Source organism: Balaenoptera ricei, chromosome 1, assembly GCF_028023285.1.
Source record: "Balaenoptera ricei isolate mBalRic1 chromosome 1, mBalRic1.hap2, whole genome shotgun sequence".
NCBI classification, from domain to species: Eukaryota; Metazoa; Chordata; class Mammalia; order Artiodactyla; family Balaenopteridae; genus Balaenoptera; species Balaenoptera ricei.
Window position 1 is genome coordinate 112,924,232 of NC_082639.1, and position 17,098 is coordinate 112,941,329.

The 17,098-nt window shown below is 53.5% G+C and overlaps 2 protein-coding genes across 4 annotated transcripts; both read left to right on the forward strand.

The window, feature by feature from the left end:
* The first annotated feature begins 5,068 nt into the window (after positions 1-5,068).
* On the forward strand, positions 5,069-11,035 carry FLAD1 (flavin adenine dinucleotide synthetase 1). Of its 3 annotated transcripts, none has more exons than XM_059932797.1 (8): positions 5,069-5,130; positions 5,682-5,905; positions 7,440-8,184; positions 8,876-9,023; positions 9,482-9,580; positions 9,658-9,847; positions 10,628-10,701; positions 10,819-11,035. In XM_059932797.1, exons 2-8 carry the CDS (start codon positions 5,825-5,827, stop codon positions 10,952-10,954), a joined length of 1,473 nt encoding a protein of 490 aa, XP_059788780.1. In that variant the 5' UTR covers positions 5,069-5,130; positions 5,682-5,824; the 3' UTR covers positions 10,955-11,035. The 3 variants fall into 3 exon arrangements, with proteins under 3 accessions (XP_059788780.1, XP_059788788.1, XP_059788794.1); XM_059932805.1 differs by lacking the exon at positions 5,069-5,130 and adding an exon at positions 5,181-5,222; XM_059932811.1 differs by lacking the exons at positions 5,069-5,130; positions 9,658-9,847; positions 10,628-10,701; positions 10,819-11,035 and having other exon boundaries at positions 5,707-5,905; positions 8,876-9,042; positions 9,482-9,565.
* A 301-nt stretch (positions 11,036-11,336) lies between these two features.
* LENEP (lens epithelial protein) lies at positions 11,337-12,223 on the forward strand. The gene is made up of 2 exons (XM_059932822.1): positions 11,337-11,785; positions 11,873-12,223. The coding sequence occupies exon 1, from the start codon at positions 11,547-11,549 to the stop codon at positions 11,730-11,732; it is 186 nt and encodes a 61-aa protein (XP_059788805.1). The 5' UTR covers positions 11,337-11,546; the 3' UTR covers positions 11,733-11,785; positions 11,873-12,223.
* Positions 12,224-17,098: the final 4,875 nt, after the last annotated feature.

Below are 17,098 nucleotides of genomic sequence, written 5' to 3' on the forward strand. Positions count from 1 at the left end.
GGGGATCTCCAGGGGCATCTCTTTCCCCACCTCCTCTCCTCATTCCTTGGGACCCTCTGTGAACAGGCAAGTTGCTGTGGAAGCAACGGAGGAACTCTGGCCAGCGCCATACCCTGTGTGTTCCGAAGGCTCCACGGTTCACTTCGCCCCAGTAACTGCCACCCAGAGCGGGTGAGGATCCCTCTGTCTTCCTTCCGACTGAGGACTAGGCCGAAGGGTATCGTGCGGGAACGGGTCAGGCATTTAAAAGCCATTAGGGCACCTGCTGCTTGAAGATTCCCATGAAAGGGTAAGGGGGTCACGGAACGGACCAGGCTATTAGAGCGTCTGCCCCCAGCAAGACAACTTCCGTGCAACGCGAGGCACATTGTGGACGAAGCAAAACACACAGCCCCCAGTCCCTTGGCCACCGCCTCCTCGGGAGGGATAGAAGGTGGAATCCTCAGTCCTCTTTTTTTTTTTTTTTTTTTAAAGATTGATTGATTGATTGCTATGTTGGGTCTTCGTTTCTGTGCGAGGGCCTTCTCTAGTTGCGGCAAGTGGGGGCCACTCTTCATCGCGGTGCGCGGGCCTCTCACTATCGCAGCCTCTCTTGTTGCGGAGCACAGGCTCCAGACGCGCAGGCTCAGTAGTTGTGGCTCACGGGCCTAGTTGCTCCGTGGCATGTGGGATCTTCCCAGACCAGGGCTCGAACACGTGTCCCCTGCATTAGCAGGCAGATTCTCAACCACTGCGCCACCAGGGAAGCCCCCTCAGTCCTATTTTCTGTCGCTTCTGCTTCTTTCTCCTCAGCTCGGGCTGACTCCAAAGGACCTCGCCGCCTCTAGGTCGTCCCAGGAGCTCCTTCCCATCCCTGAGAGTCTAATAACGGTGAGTCAATTCCCGGCTGGCTTCCGGGGATTCCCCTCTCTGGTCACTGATGCCCTGGCCGCACGGTTTCTCACTGCTCTGGCCACCTCAGTCGGACGCGACTGCTGAGACAGTCGGCATTTTTGTGCCTAAGTCGCACGGATACGTCACTGAGACAAAGAGGGCACGTATGCCTGTCAGTGATTTTTTTTTTTGCCTGTCAGTGATTCTCAATACCCCCATTCTACGGCATTGGGGCTAAGAATTGGTTCAGGTACGTCTGTCCCCTTAGACTCACCTCTTGGTTGTATTCTCAGGAATTGGAAGGAATTTGACCCAGACAATCTCAAAAAGAAGAGGCTCATTTTCCTTTGTAACACGGCTTGGCCCCAATACAAACTGGGGGACCAAGAACAATGGCCTCTTAATGGGACGCTAAATTACAACACGATCCTCCAACTTGATCTCTATTGTCGGAAACTAGCAAAGGATTCTGAGGTTCCATATGTCCAGGCCTTCATGGCCCTCAGTCAGAAGCTGAGCCTGAGGGACTCCTGTCACATGTGTCTCTCCATTGCCTCTTTAATGCCTCATCCTCCCCCCCCCCCTCCTCCTTCAGCTTCACTACCTCGTCCCTCCGCATCTCCCCCTCCACCAGGTATCTTGGATGAGCCTTCTTGTCCCCGATCTCACCAGCCTCCTCCTCAACCTTCTGCTCCCCAACCCCTACCTCTGTACCCAGAAGCAGACCTTCCACCCCCTCCCCACACTCGGTCACCAGCAGCCCAATGCTCTGAATCGAGTCCCAATATGCTTCCCCTACGAGAGGTCGCTAATGGAGACCTAGGTACTATCAGAGTTCATGTCCCCTTCCCCATGTCTGATCTCTCTCATATTCAAGGGAAACTGGGCTCCTTTAGCCAGGACCCCTCCATGTTCATAAGGGAATTCCAGGCCCTAACTATAGCCTTTGACTTAACTTGGCCAGATATTCACGTGGTCCTAACTACCTGCTGCATCACGAGGGAAAGGCCAGGATCGGGGCCGAGGCTCAGGCCTGGGCAGATGAGGCACATGCCTGAAATCCTAATGAGAACCGAGCAGGGGCAGAGGCAGTCCCACGGGCAGACGCAAGATGGAGATACCAGGAAAATAAAAATGGGCCAGCAGGAGGGCTCACTAGGAGAAATTACATGATTACCTGTCTACTAGAAGGTATGAAAAAGGCAATCATCAAACCTGTCAATTATAAGAAATTCAGAGAAGTCACACAGGAACCCTCTGAGAATCTGGCCCTTTTTCAGGCCCAATTGGTAGAGGCTATTAGGAAATACACGAGCCTAGACCCTGAGACCCCTGAAGGTCAGGCTGTACTTGCAGTTCACTTTGTAAGCCAGGCATCCCCATGCATAACACACAAATTACAGAAACTAGAGCAAGGGCCACAGACCCCATTTTCTGTCCTACTTGACACGGCCTTTAAGGTTTTTAACAATAGGGAGGAGGCTTCTAGGAACAGACGAGAACTAAGAGAGGAGGAAAAATTAAAACGACATGCTCAATATACGGCTCTTGCCATTACTCAGTCCCTCCCACAAAAGGGACCCACGGGAGCCCCTCTCCCATCTCAGAAACCAATGCAGTCAGCAGGGGCACACTGTCAGGAACTGCCACACCCCACCACCGGATACCCCGTGCCCTTACTGTCATCAAAAGGGCCAATTGGAAGAGGAGTTGTCCCTGCCGCCCTCAAGCAGGTAGGCCAATTCCACAACCACCCAACACTTGGGGTATTTTGGGTCCCAGCCCCCTGGGCCGAGGTCAAAACCAATTGCCCCTGTCAGTGGTAATTGACTACCAGGAGCAAGAACCGGATTGCACTGTAGATCTGGGGGCTCCTGGATGTGGATGACTGAAGGTGCTTGAGGCTCAACCTACAGGACCCTATGTTCCCCACAAGACTGGAGGAGCCCCAGGTAACCCTGGATGTGGCAGGGGCTAATATAACCTTTCTAATTGACACAGGGGCTACTTATTCAGCCCTGACCTCCTTCTCTGGTCCCACTCGCCGTTCCTCGATCCTCCTAACAGGGATGGGAACAGGCTCAGCAGGACTCTTAAACTCCATTTTCACTGCCCAACAGCTCTCTCTCGAACTCACACAACAGATTGCCAACCTAGCAGCTCAAATTAACATGCTACAAGAACAAATAAATTCTCTAACAGGAGTGGTTTTACAAAATAGAAGAGCTCAGGACCTCCTAACGGCTTATCAGGGAGGGACTTGTGCAGTGTTAAAGGAGGATTGCTGTTTTTTGGTTAACCAATCAGGCAAGGTCCAGACCAATTTTCGGGCCATGTATTTTTAACCTCCTTGCTAAGTTTGTCTCTTCCAGAATACAAGTGGTGATGCAACAAGAACACTGGCCAGACAACACTCGTACAACCCCTTGAACAAGCTGCCATCACTTTACATGGGGCCCACACTCCTCCCTAGATACACCCTGACAGAGAGCAGGCAACGGGAACCCAGGGCCCCATGATGCCCCTGCTCAGCAGGAAGCAGTCAGAGAGTTCGTCACCCCTTCTCACAAAGGGGTTCCAGACTGCCTGAGAGGGAATTAGGCAGTTAGGTAGATATGAGCAGGGTACCCAATAGGGCCAAGGAATTGGCCCTATAAATAGAAGGGGGAATGTGGTGCTCCAAGGACAATGATGCTTCAAGGACAAAGAATGACCCTGCCTGAAAAAGTTGCAGCGTTACACCCCCTACCGGACTCTTAATCACCCTCCCCACCATGTTGAGATGGTTATGAAATTCCTGAGCCCACCTGGGCAACACCCACCTGGGCAATGGGACCTGTCCCAAATAAGGAAAGGCATCTGAGCTGTCCCACTCTCACCCGATAGAAGGAAGGTATATGTGCCTCAGTCGATCAGTAAACGAAATTTTCACCCCGGACCATTCTTTTGTTTTCTGGCTATAAAAACTGATCAATAGCACATGTTCGGGTCGACTCTCCCAGACTACTAGGAAGTTGGCCCGCTGTTCTGGCAGCAACCCTTCCCTCTGATAAATTCTATCTTATTTCATTCTGCCTCGAGTCTGGAAATTCTTTTCCAACCCACGTTAGGACCACAACAATGAGAGCTTGTTAAATGCAGATCTCAGGCCCCACCCAAACCGCCTGAATCCTGTAGATTTAAACAGCATATTAAAAAGGCCCCCATGGGGACTTTCCTGGTTAAGAATCTGCCTGCCAATGCAGGGGACGTGGGTTCGAACCCTGGTCTGGGAAGATCCCACACGCTGTGGAGCAACTAACCCCTTGTGCCACAACTACTGAGCCCGCGTCTAGAGCCCGTGCTCCGCAACAAGAGAAGCTGCTGCAATGAGAAGCCCTCACACCGCGCAACTAGAGCAAAGCCCGCGCGCACCAACACAGACCCAACGCAGCCAAATAAATAAATAATTAATTAATTTAAAAATAAAAATAAAAAATGAAAAGGCCCCCAGATGATTCATAGGAGCATTAAAATTTAAGAAGTACTTTTAGACCAGAGGCAAGTGAAATAAGAGGAAGCTAGGATAATGTGAGAATCCAAAGTGGACACGTGGCACTCCCTAGTAGCTGCCCTCACTCGTACCTCCAAGACCAATTAACTGGGAGAGGTTATGTTTAAAGCACCATCTAGAACAAGGTGCGGCAAGACTTTGTTGTCAAAGAGGTTTCGGTAATTAGCTTTACTGTTTATAACAGAGACAAATGAAAGTTCCACACACTAAAATGTCACCTCCAGGATCTTGCTACCTCCCAGGCAATGCTGACAATTTTTCTTGGTTGTCCCTCCAACTTCCATTTGCTACAATATAAAATCCCCTCTGACACCAGTGCCAGCAGCCCCCAACCCCTTAGAATGAGTCATGGTTAATGAATAACAGCATATGTATACAAGAATTTGAACACAGAACGGAGGTTAGAGTCAAGCCTCTCTTTACTTCCAGCACGAGACTGGAGCACCCCAAAGTCCTTAAAGCACCTCCAACCACCACCACTCATTTCACTCCCGACTCCTCACTTCCAGCTGAGAGAAAAGCCCCGCCTCCCGACTAAGGCCCGGCCCCCATGTTTCCGGGCGAGGGGCGACCACGTGGTTGTCGCCAATAACAACCCAGCACTACTCCCGCCCTCTAGCTAAAGCTCGAGAGCGATAGTCGACTACACCAATTGACCCTTAAAGGTTGTCTGAGCGACGGCCAAAATGACCAATTAATACGAGGTAGGTAGGAGTCTAAGGCGGGACTCTGAGTACGGAAGCTACCACGGGAGGGAAGGAGAGAGGGAAAGACCCGGTGAAGGGGCAAGAGGCAGGTGAGAACCTGGAAGAACTCAGCAGTGTGAAGCGTGGCGGGAAGAGACAGGATTCCGGGCTAGAAAGGGTGCGGAAGCCAGCAGAAGAAGGCGGCTGAGTTCTGGTCGCGGGTGGAGGGAGGGAACGCACTTAAAGGGGCCAAGGCCCAGAATAAGGTAGACATTTAAAGGGACAGGTGCCCCAAAGAGAAGAGGCATTTAAAGGTGCAGATGCCCAAGATAGAGCAGACCCTAGAGGAGCCGAGCTCAACGGACAGAAGACATTTAAAGTGGTAGGTTCGGGAGAGAAGGACATTTTAAGGAGACTAGGACCGAGCGTAGAAAACATTAAAAGAGGTATGGGCTAGGGTTTGAGAACACGTTTATTAAAGGGACATGGATAAAGGAGTCGATTGTCAAGGGCGTGATGAGGAAGACTGCACTCCTGCTCTCCCCCATTGTCCTTTCTGGCTCCTCCAGGTTCCTTCACCCCGGAACCCCAGTTCCCAGGCTATGACCCCCAGTGCCCTGTAGACCTGGCGGGCCCCGCGTGCTTGCGCCCCCTATTTGGGGGTCTGGGTGGCTACTGGAGGGCCTTGCAGAGGGGCAGAGAAGGCAGGACCATGGCATCTAGGGCCTCTGAACCTCCCCCAGGGCGCAGCGTGACGGCGGGCATCATCATTGTTGGAGATGAGATCCTCAAGGTGTGTCTGGGACAGAGGAGGGGGGAGGGGCAGCGTTCTCCTGTCCTCCGGAGCTTGCTCCACGTTCTGTTGAGGGAGGGTGAACCAGGGTGGGAGCCCCCTTGCTGCAGTAGGGTCCTGGAGTGAGTCCAATATATTGGAGGAAAAGTGACCCTCATTCTTTCAATTACTGTGTTGAAAAACTTGTAGCAAAGTCCCTACAATTTGCCAAGCACTATGGTAGGGGGAGGGGTGGCTTTACAGAAGTGACAATGCATGTATTATTTCAGAGTTATATCCAACTTGTTTGAAAAGTGATCCAAGGCATTCCACAGAGTAGATAAGTGAGATAGAAGGAAAGTACTAGAAGGGGGAAATCACTTCTGAATAATCAGGGAAGTCTCACTAGAGGTCATGGTGGGCATCAGGTTTGTAATAGTAATATTGAGTGCTTACTAGCACCTGGCAGTGTGCTTATTACATCACACATGTGATTTTACTAATCCTCACAACAACCCCATGATGTGGGCACTTTTTTTTTTTCCCTGCTGAGCCGCCCGACATGTGGGATCTTAGTCCATGTGGGATCTTAGTTCCCTGACCAGGGATCAAACCCACACACCCTGCATTGGAAGCGCGGAGTCTTAACCACTGGACCGCCAGGGAAGTCCGATGTGGGTACTTTTATTATAAATCTCAATGAACAGATTATGAGACTGAGGCTCAGAGAGGTTGAGAAACTTGCCCACAGTTGAACAGCTAGTAAGTGGTAGGTGGGATTCCAACCTGATTCTCACTTACTCCAGAGCCACCCTTAACCACTAAACTCTCTGTAGAGAAGTAGAAGAAGATGGGGCTGGAAAAGAAGAATGGACACACACCATAGATTCACAGCCTCAAATATTCTGCAAATGAATTTGAACTTTATTCTGTATATGGTTGGAAACAACACATGGCTTTTGAGCCAAGAGTGATGCAATCACAGTGACACGTTAGGAAAGTTGTTCAGGAGGCACAGGGCAGAGCGCTGTGGCTGGAGGCTGGGATTCTGGCCAGGGGTCTGCCGCCACTGTTCAGGTGAAAGGTGCCAAGGACCCGTTTGGTGGCAGTAGGAACAGAGAGAAGAGAGCAAATGGAGAGACATTTCAGAAGTAGAATTGACAGCTTGAAGGACCTGACGCTGTGGACAGTGTCTGGAGATGCCATTGACCAAAGGGACAACAGCCAGGGATAGGGTGAAGATGCCCAGTAAGCACCTGGAGCCAGAGGACTAAAACTGTCAGGGTTGGTGAGGAAGTAGATGAGTTGTCCCCATACAGTTGATGATCGAATCCATAAGCAGAGATGAAGGCCCAAGGGGGATCACATTACCCCTGACTCCATTCACATGGATTTTCCCGCTCTTGTGCCTAGTCTGGGCTTCTGGGCAGCCCGAGGTGGTGTCCCCCAAAGAGCAGAGTGCCCCATCATCAGGCAGATGCAGCCTGATCCTTCCCCCTTTGCCTTCATCCCTACGGCACTGACACTCTCATCTTCCCCATCCCCAATCTCGCAGGGACACACTCAGGACACCAATACCTACTTTCTGTGCCGGACACTGCGCTCCCTGGGGGTCCAGGTGTGCCGAGTCTCTGTCGTACCCGATGAGGTAGCCACCATCGCGGCTGAGATCACGTCTTTCTCCAGCCGCTTCACCCACGTCCTTACGGCAGGGGGCATTGGCCCCACCCATGATGATGTGACCTTCGAGGCAGTAGCACAGGCCTTTGGGGACGAACTCAAGCCACACCCTGAGCTGGAAGGGGCCATCAAAGCCCTAGGGGGGGAGGGCTGGGAGAAGCTGTCACGGGTGCCCTCCTCTGCCCGCCTACATTATGGCACAGATCCTCTCACTGGCCGTCCGTTCAGATTCCCACTAGTCTCCGTCCGAAACGTCTACCTCTTCCCGGGAATTCCGGAGCTGCTGCGGCGGGTGCTGGAGGGGCTAAAGGGACTGTTCCAAAACACAGCTGTTCAGTTCCACTTGCGGGAGCTGTATGTGGCAGCTAACGAGGCCTCTATCGCCCCCATCCTGGCTGAGGCCCAGGCCCACTTTGGGCGCAGGCTTGGCCTGGGTTCCTACCCTGACTGGGGCAGCAACTACTATCAGGTGAAGCTGACACTGGACTCGGAGGAAGAAGGGCCCCTGGAGGAATGCCTGGCCTACCTGACTGCCCGTCTGCCCCAGGGATCGCTAGTCCCCTACGTACCCAACGCTGTGGAGCAGGCCAGTGAGGCCGTGTACAAACTCACTGAGTCAGGTAGGGGCCTCCTGGGGGAGGGGCAGCATACACCAGACCTTTGGTGCCACCCTCGGTCTCAGGAATACAGGGGCTGTTGGAGGCTTCCCACAGATCCAGGAGAAGGTAGAAGATAGCTACAGCTGATTCATTCATTCTTCCAATAGATATCAATTGAATACCTCCTTTCAGCAACACTGTGCTGGCTGTTGGGGGTATAGCTCAACAGGACAGAGGTATGCCCTATTCTGGACAAGGAGTTTAACAGGAGAGGGAGATGTTAAACAGGTAATCGTGCATGAGGTGTCAGTGATGGGGGGGTCTCCACAGCAGAGAGATCAGCCTTGACGTGAGGTCAGAGAAGGCTTCTCTGGGCGAGTGACCTATAAGCTGAGTGCTAAGGAGGATTTGGTCAGACCAGGAGGTGGGCAAGAGTAAACAGTGTGAGAGGGGGTCTGAAAGGAAGCAGCATGAGGTTTAGGAGAATGGAAAGAAACCAGGACCTCCAGAGGGAAGACACTGAGGTGAAGAGTGCCGTGAGGTGTGGCTGAATGGCAGGCTGGGGGCAGACTGCAGGGCCAAGTGGGCAGATGAAGGCATGGGGAACACTGGGAAGATATGGAAGGGTTTTAAGCAAGGGCAGCTTGGCCCCCACTGCCCTTTGACAGCCATATGTCTCTATCTGATGCCCTCTTCCCTGCCTGCCTGGCAGGGTCTTCTCTGAGAGAAAAGGTGGCAGGAGCCCTACAGACCATTGAGACTGCCCTGGCTCAGTACAGCCTCACCCAGCTCTGCGTGGGATTCAACGGGGGCAAGGACTGCACCGCCCTCCTGCACCTCTTCCATGCCGCTGTGCAGAAGTGAGCCAACCCCCTGGAGGCAAGACCCCAGAGATAGATCTGCCCCATTCTCTAGTTCCCCATCCTAAGAAGTAGGGAGGAAAGGGGGTGTCTGGGTGGGGTTTGGGAGGATGGTAGCCATAGTGACCTCTCAGTTCCATTCCCCCACCATATTTATTGAGCGTCTGACACCTGCCTGGCCCGGGGTATGGACGTGCAAGCCACCATCCCCGACAACAGGGTGGTCACAGTCCTGTCAGGGAGGTAAGGCTTACATACTGGAAACAGGAGTGTATGCTCCAGATTTGAGAGGTAAGAGATCAGAGTGGGCTTCCCAGACGAAGTGGGTTCTGATGGATGGGAAGGATGAGAAAGGGAGAGAAGGGGAGGGTATCCATCCCAGGGGCCAAAAGGCAAGTTCTCTGGAGAGCATTTCCCTGCCCATCCTGGCAAGCCAATGGATTCTGCCCCCTCCCCAGGAAATACCCTGATGCTCAAGAGCCCCTCCAGATCCTGTATATCCGCAGCATCTCCCCTTTCCCTGAGCTGGAGCAGTTTCTACAGGACACCATCAAGAGGTACTAGGGACCCGAAGGTTTGGGTTCCAAGAGGGCCTTGGCAGGGCCCACTCTTGATGCCCACTGCTCTTCCTCAGGTACAGTCTGCAGGTGCTGGAGGCTGAGGGTGACATGAAGCAGGCCCTGAGCGAGCTGCGGGCACAGCACCCCCAGCTGGAGGCCGTGCTGATGGGCACCCGCCGCACCGACCCCTACTCCTGCAGCCTCTGCCCCTTCAGTCCCACGGACCCAGGGTGGCCCTCATTCATGCGCATCAACCCGCTGCTGGTATCGGGGGAAGGGGATTCATCGCCTTCAGTCTCATGTCCCCTATCAGTCATTGCTCCCTGGCTACCTGAGGTGGGGGGAGGTTAGTTAGACCCTGGGGCTTGGACGAAACGGCCCCATCATCCAGGGGAGGCTGTGCTATTTGTTCGTTCAGCCTTTTGACCAATTTTTATCGAGGACTAATTCAACGGCAGGCATCCTGCTTTCTCCTGTGGACAGAACAATGACTTAGACCTGTGCTGTCTGATATGGTAGCCATGAGCCATTTATTTACACTCAAACTGTAATTAATTGAAACAAAATACAAATTGCTAAAAAAAAAGAACCAAAAAACTGAATTGTATACTTTAGAAGGGTGAATTTCATGGCATGTGAATTATATCTCAATTTTTAAATTAAATTACAATTCACAATTCAGTTCTTTAGTTCTACTAATGACATGTCAAGCGACCACCATGTTAGCACAGATAAAGAACATTTCCATCATTGCAGAAAGTTCTACTGGACAGCACAGGCTTACACAGACATAGATATCCTCTCCCTGTCCTCCTGGAACTTAGATGCCAGTGGAGGGTGGGTTGAGAAATGGAGAGGGACAGGATAAAAGCTTTCTCTTTCTTATTGGTTGGCCTACACAGAGCAAGATGTACCAGAGAATTGGGTAGCAGGCCCTCCCTCAGAGGCCAAGGGAGCCGAAGAGCCCCGGATAGGCCCCTTCCCAGGTGGCAATGGGTAGGTGTGGGAGAGGAAAGTATGTGTGACTCTTCTCTGACCTCCCAGGACTGGACCTACAGAGACATCTGGGACTTTCTGCGTCAACTGTTTGTCCCATACTGTATCCTGTATGACCAAGGGTAAGGGATTTGGGGGAAGAGGATGGGTGTGTGGAAGATGTGAGGGTGCTGGGACTGGGAGAGCCGAGCCCACCACACTCACCCATGCCCTCCATTCCCATCCCCCCGCCCCACCAGCTATACGTCACTGGGGAGCCGGGAGAACACGGTGCGGAACCCGGCCCTGAAGTGCCCAAACCCAAGAGGACAGCCCACCTACCGTCCAGCCTACCTGCTTGAGAACGAAGACGAGGAGCGGAACTCCCGCACGTGACCTCCCATTCCTGCCCTGTCCAGGAGGAAGGGAAGGGGGCCATCCTGGGGTCTAACCTGTCAATAAACCACCTCTCCTGTGCCTGTTGCTCTTGCTGTGTCTTCCTGCTTCAGGGGACAGGAGAAGCAGAAGTGGGCCAGGCCCTGGCAGCTCGGAGCCCTCAGTGCTCACTCTGGTGGGGCGGGGGGGTGAGGGGGAGAGGAGGCTGGAAAGGAGCTCTCATTGTTGAGTTTTAGTGCCAGCCTCAGCAGGAGCCCACCAGAGGGCAGGAGCAGGGAGCAGTGCCAACCCCTGGGGGAAGGGATAACCGGGCAAGGCAGCCAGGGTTTCAAGGCCCAGGCTGGAGGAAGGGAAGCTGAGCTGGCCTGGCTGTGGAGGATGAAAGATGGAGTGGCCGAGCCCTCCTACTAACCCCACCCCACCATCCCTGGGCACAGGGGCTGACTCAGCCCATTCTCGGGCCCAGAACCTTCCCTGTGCTAGACCCTGGGGCCTTTGTCCCCACAGTCATGAGGTCTGAAGGGGGCGGGGACAATGTTGATAAAAGGCACTAGAGGCAGCTCCCACACCCTTCCTCAGCGCTGCTGCCCACATGCAGTCCCGGACACAGCCCCTAGCCCAGGCCCTGCCCTTCTCCCTTGGAGGAGTTCTGCGAGACACTGGACTCCGGGTACCCGTCATGAAGATGGGCACAGGGTGGGAGGGCCTTCAGCGGACCCTGAAGGAAGTCGCCTACATCCTCCTCTGCTGCTGGTGTATCAAGGAGCTGCTGGATTAATGGCAGCAGGGAGCTGCCTCCTCCCCGCTGGCACCATGGCCAGCATCGCTCAGGTGGGCAGGGTAGGGCAAACAGACAGGAGGCATGGCTGCAGCTTCTGTGGCAGAGCCTGCCTCTCAGCTTCCCATTCTCTTTTTTAGCACCCAGCCCAACCCCCATCAAGACTCCTGGGGCCAGCTGTGCTTGACCAAGGATGGGCCACAAACGACGAGTGAAGTGTGATCCTGCTTTGAGTTTGTCCCATCTGTCAGAACTGCCCCATCTCTGGGCCTCTATTCCCAGGCCCCACCTCCAGTGCACCTCTGGTGCACAGGAGCTTGGCCTGCTGGCTAGGACCCCAGTCAGACTGCAGCAGGACCTGGCACTCCTCCAAGCCTGGTACAGTGAGCCCACCGGCCCAGATGGCTGATCTTACCATACCCTCTTAGTACCAGGAATGGGCTGCCCCCAGTATCTCTGTATGAGAATCACTGAGCTGTATGTACAATAAATAAGCCTTGAGACCAAAAGTTCTAAATGTCTACAGGGAAGTCAGAAAAAGTCAGCACTGGAAGAGTCTGGGAGCCAAGGAGGGAAGGAAGTTTTCCTGGACAGAACAGAATGAAAGCCAGGTTTCCTGACTCACTGGTGCCTGGGTGGGGAGGGCGTTGGGTAGAAAGGCCAGGTTCCTCCCAACTTGTAGATAGGGAGGAGTCCAGCTTGGGTGGGGTCTTCTTCTGTGAGGCCCTGTGTGTAAGGATGGGAACCCAAATAGAAGACCTGGTCTGGCCAGCTCCCTTGCCCCTGAAGATCTTGAGGAAACCGCTGAGCTGGTGCTAGTTCCCAGCTTACGGAGGAAGTCCAGCCCTGCTCCTCTAGCTCACACAGAGCTGCAAGAGAAAGCCACCTGTGTGGCCACGCAGGTCCCTGAGGCTTATGACAATGCATAGGACACAAACAGCCAGAATGCACAGAATTGACTCCTCACTTCCCCTTGGCAGCCACCAACACATGCTCTCCCTGAATCACTCCTAGTGGTAGGTACACACCAGCCATTTACATCATCTTGCTCCTGCCTAATGACATACCCACTCACGGCCCCCCATGACCTCAGAGCCAGCCAAAGTGTCCCTGGGATCTCTACCCAGCACTCTCTGGGGCCCAGTTATGCCCTCCCCCCTCCATTCTGTCCTGAGACACTGGCCTGGAGATGGTGTATGTGGCCCTCCCTCACTGCCAGGGACCAGCTCTTCCTCAGACTTCTTCTTAGTTAACTCCTTTTTCTCTGGGCTTATTTTCTTTTTCTTGCTTTCTCTCTCTCTTTCTTTCTTTCTTTTTTTTTTTTTTTTTTCTCAAAGTAATATATGCCTAATGAACTCTGATAGTAAAAAGTATCTCCCTCCCACACCCATCCCCCAGCTCTCCTGCCTGGAGGTAACCATGGTGACCAGTTTCTTGGACAGCATTCCAGAGATAGTCTATGCAGTCTATACTGCATCATCATTCATTCTTTTTTTTTTTTAATTGAAGTATAGTTGATTTACAGTATTCTATTAGTTTCTGGTGTACAACATAGTGATTCAAAATTTTTACTTACAGATTATACTCCATTTAAAGTTATTATAAAATATTGGCTATATTCCCTGTGCTGTACAATATATTCTAAAATAAAATATAAACATTACAAAATAAGTACATTGATGTTACTAGGTGATAGGTTCTATGGAAAAAGAGAAAGTCGAGCTAAGGATGGGAGGGGAGGCAGGCCTAGTAGGCCATGGTAAGAACTTGAGATTTTATGCTGAGTGAAATGAGGAACTGTTGCAGGCAGTTGAGCATGAACTGATTTTTTATTTAAAAGGCTCACACTGGCTGCTGGGTTGAGAATAGACTTTAGGGGACCAAGGGTAGAATAGTAGAGACCTTTTAGGAGGTCATGGGCACAATCAGGGCCAGACATGTTGGTGGCTCAGAGCAGGCTTACAGCAATAGCAGTAGGGAGAAGTGGCTGCATTTGCATATACTTATCTTTCTAGTTAATAACATACTCTATACCCTGTTCTGTACCTTGCTATTTTCCCTTCACATACCTTGTACAGGATTCCACATCAGTATATTTAGAGCCTGCCCATTCTTTTTTACAGCAGTATGGTACTCTACGGTACTCCAACTCAAGGTTATTTCTTATCCCTGGCAGCCCCTCTTTAGACATCCACAAAATGCAGGTCAGTGTTCTTGCCTGGTGCCTTCAGAGCCCCAGGGCACAGCAGTGAGAAGGTCCTAAATCCAAGCAGAGAGAGGTTAGTGGTAGAGATGGACACAGAATTCAACTTCCCATCTGAATTTGGAGTTCCCTCTCCCCCTCATAGCCTGCACCCTGCTTGGCCAACTCCAGCCCTTCCCTGACTCAAGCTCTAGACCTTTGCCTCCTTTTCCTTTCTTAGACCTCACTCCTACCAAGCTGGGGCAGTGCCTGGAGGTGGATCCTGAAGTCTGAGGGTTCTGACTTTGCCAGGGGAGGGGATGTCTGGCAAGGGCCACTGGGGAAGTAGTAGGGGTGGAAGGCAGGGCCTGTGATTGTGGCAGGTGGTGGGAGCTGAAGAGGGGAGAGAAGTAGTGACTGCCAGTAGCCCAAGGAGAGTGTCAGAGCTGGAAAGAGAGTGTCAGAGCCCTGAAAGTGGAAGGACTGAGGAGAGGGATGGGGAGGATAACAAAAACCTCCTATACCATTCCACAGCCCTTTTCAGCTACAGAGTGTCTGAGCCTTACAAAAGTCCACTTCAAAAGTAGGCAGGACGAGGGCAATTGTCCCATCTTAACATGAAGGAACAAGCCCAGAGAGGTGTGGTGACCCCTCCAAAGTCATATGAACAGCACACTGCAGTAGGGTAGTCATTTGGTGAATCCAGATTTTCTCATCTCAAATTCAGGGCTTCTCTCCTGCCTTCCTCTTCTGAACTGGTGCTTGGGATGGTGGCCTAAGTGGCCTGGGAGGCAGGGCCAGGCTAGCAGAAATGTGGAGGGGACTATCCAACCCTATTCTGCACCCACTCCATGCTTTCCCACTTCACCTCAACCCTAATCTCCCCTTGTTCTTGATTTCCCCCCTCTCATTTGGGAGGCCCAGCTACGCCCTTTTCATGTAAGCCACAAAGCCAGGAGATGGTTCCCTGGACTACACCTCCCCACTGGCCTAGAAGGGAAAGTGAGATGTGGCAGCTTCCCTGCAATGTTCTCTTCCCAACTAGAGTAAGTTCAGGTTTTAAGTGACCAAACTACTGTCTCAAGAACTCACTGGAGGGGGATGAGGGGAGCAATAAAGGAAGATGTGCAGGCACCTAGACAGGGAGGGATGGGTAAGATCTCATCTACCCTTCGGTGCCCCGGGGCCCTCTAGTGGCCACAAGGGGTAGGGGACTGGGCGGGGTAAAACAGGGAAGGAGACCAGGCAGAACTGGAAGTGACCCCCAAGTATGACAGCATGCGGAGGAGCGGCCTGATATCCAGGATTCCCAGCTGATTACGTCGGATATAAGACCTTCAGTGGTGTGCAGAAGCTGCAGAAGGGGGGTCAAGAGAAGTGGTCTGCGGAGCCGTGCGCAATAAACTGGATATTATAGTAATAATCTTGGGAGGGTCCCACGTTTTCCCAGCTAAACAGAAAGACGGGCAGAAAGGGGAGTGTGTGGCAGTTGTTTCACTAGCGCCAGAGCGCAGACCCCCAAGGGCATAAGCTCTTATTGGCGTCCCTATTTGCATCTCGTTTGCATATGAGTTATTTCCCCTTCAAAAGGCAGAAGTCCTTTCTCAGTTATGCCCAGCTGAGACTGTCTACTCCAGTCTTTGCCGGCCTTGGGGGCATACCCATTCTTCTGGCCATTCTCTGACCCCTCTGACCTCCGCCCCTCAGTACCCTCAGGTCTTTCTTTCTCAACCCTTTACCTACCCCAGCTTCAAAGCAGCGACCCGGCTTCTCGAGCCGGGGGACCTGCGCCGCCTGGTGGCTGTCCGGAGGAGGCTGAGGGCAGAGGGGTTCTGTTCCGCCTTCTCTGGGACGTGGAGTTTTGGAAAATGTTCCCCCGAGCTTCCTGAGGCTAAATTTATCTCCCCCGGCCCTGGGGGGCGCAGAGATCCCGGCGATGATTAGCGCTGCGCGACACCGGGCTCCCGCCCAGAGGCCCGGAATAGGCGCCGAGTTATAAATAGTGCAGCCCGCAGGTGTGGGGGGAGTCGGCGGGAGGGGGGCAACCCTGGCAGCCACGGCTCCTTCAGGTGGGTTGGGCGGTCGCGGTGGGGGCGCCGGGGGGCGGCAGGGCTGCGGTCTGAGCGCCCCCAGCGGTTTCCTGGGCGGCGGGTTTTTCGAGGGAAGCGGAGGCAGCCGGGGGAAGGCGGCGAGCGGGGAAGAGGTGGGCGCCGAAGCTGATGCGCCGCTTCCAGCTCAGCCCCCCACATTCCACAGCAGGCCCCTAGACCCACTCACTCAGGACCCCGCCCAGTCACAGCCTTGCCTTTCTTCCCGCCAGAAGCCCTTTCTCCTCCAGGCTCTGCAAGCATCCAGCTCCTCTGCAGCTCACCCTTGGCGCACGTGGCCCGGCCTACGGCACCTGGCCCTCACTCCGAATCGCTGTCCCAGCCCCAGGTGTGCAGTTCTCCCTAAAAGGGGTTAACTCCCGGCCTGGGCGTTCATCCTTCTCTTTGGTCAACCACCTCACTCTCCGGGTATTTACCCACCTTCTGCCACACAAAATTAAGGTCTAGTTGGTCGCCTGAAGACCACTGAACGTGCGGATCTTGGACGCTCCCCGATCCCCTGGAGGGCCCTTGGGGAGCCCACACCTGCCCTCCAGTTCCCAGTTCCCGTCCAGGCCTAGTGGCGGGGCAGGGGTGGCTGCAGGCCCCAGGGGCCAGGCTGGGGTTTCGTGGGAGAGGGCGGGGCCCCCAGTCAGGGTTTCTTGGCCGACGCGGTCTCAGTGGTTTGGCGAGGTAAGGGCCCGGAGTTGGGGGGTAGGCGGGAATTTCAAGTCGGGGTTCCCCACTCCGACTTCTGAGTGAGGGAGCTCTGTGGACCAGAAGAGAACGTGGGAGGGGGCGTCACTGAGAAACTAACAGGAGGTTCCCGGACTCTCGAGACTCAAGTGAGGAATGGCATTCCAGCCACTGAAAAATCCAGGTGGGGTCCAACAAGACGCCTGGGGCGACCCCCAGGGATGGGGGACATGGAGAGCCCGCTGTTCGCTCCTCTATACCTAAGGGCTGATGCCAAGGCGCCCTCCCTTCTACTGCCTCTAGAGGCCCTGGCTCTACCCTCCCCGAGCCACTTTCCCGCCCTCCTTTTCCTCGGCCATGCCCTCTCCACCCCGAAGCAGCCCCCTCTCAATTTCACTTGT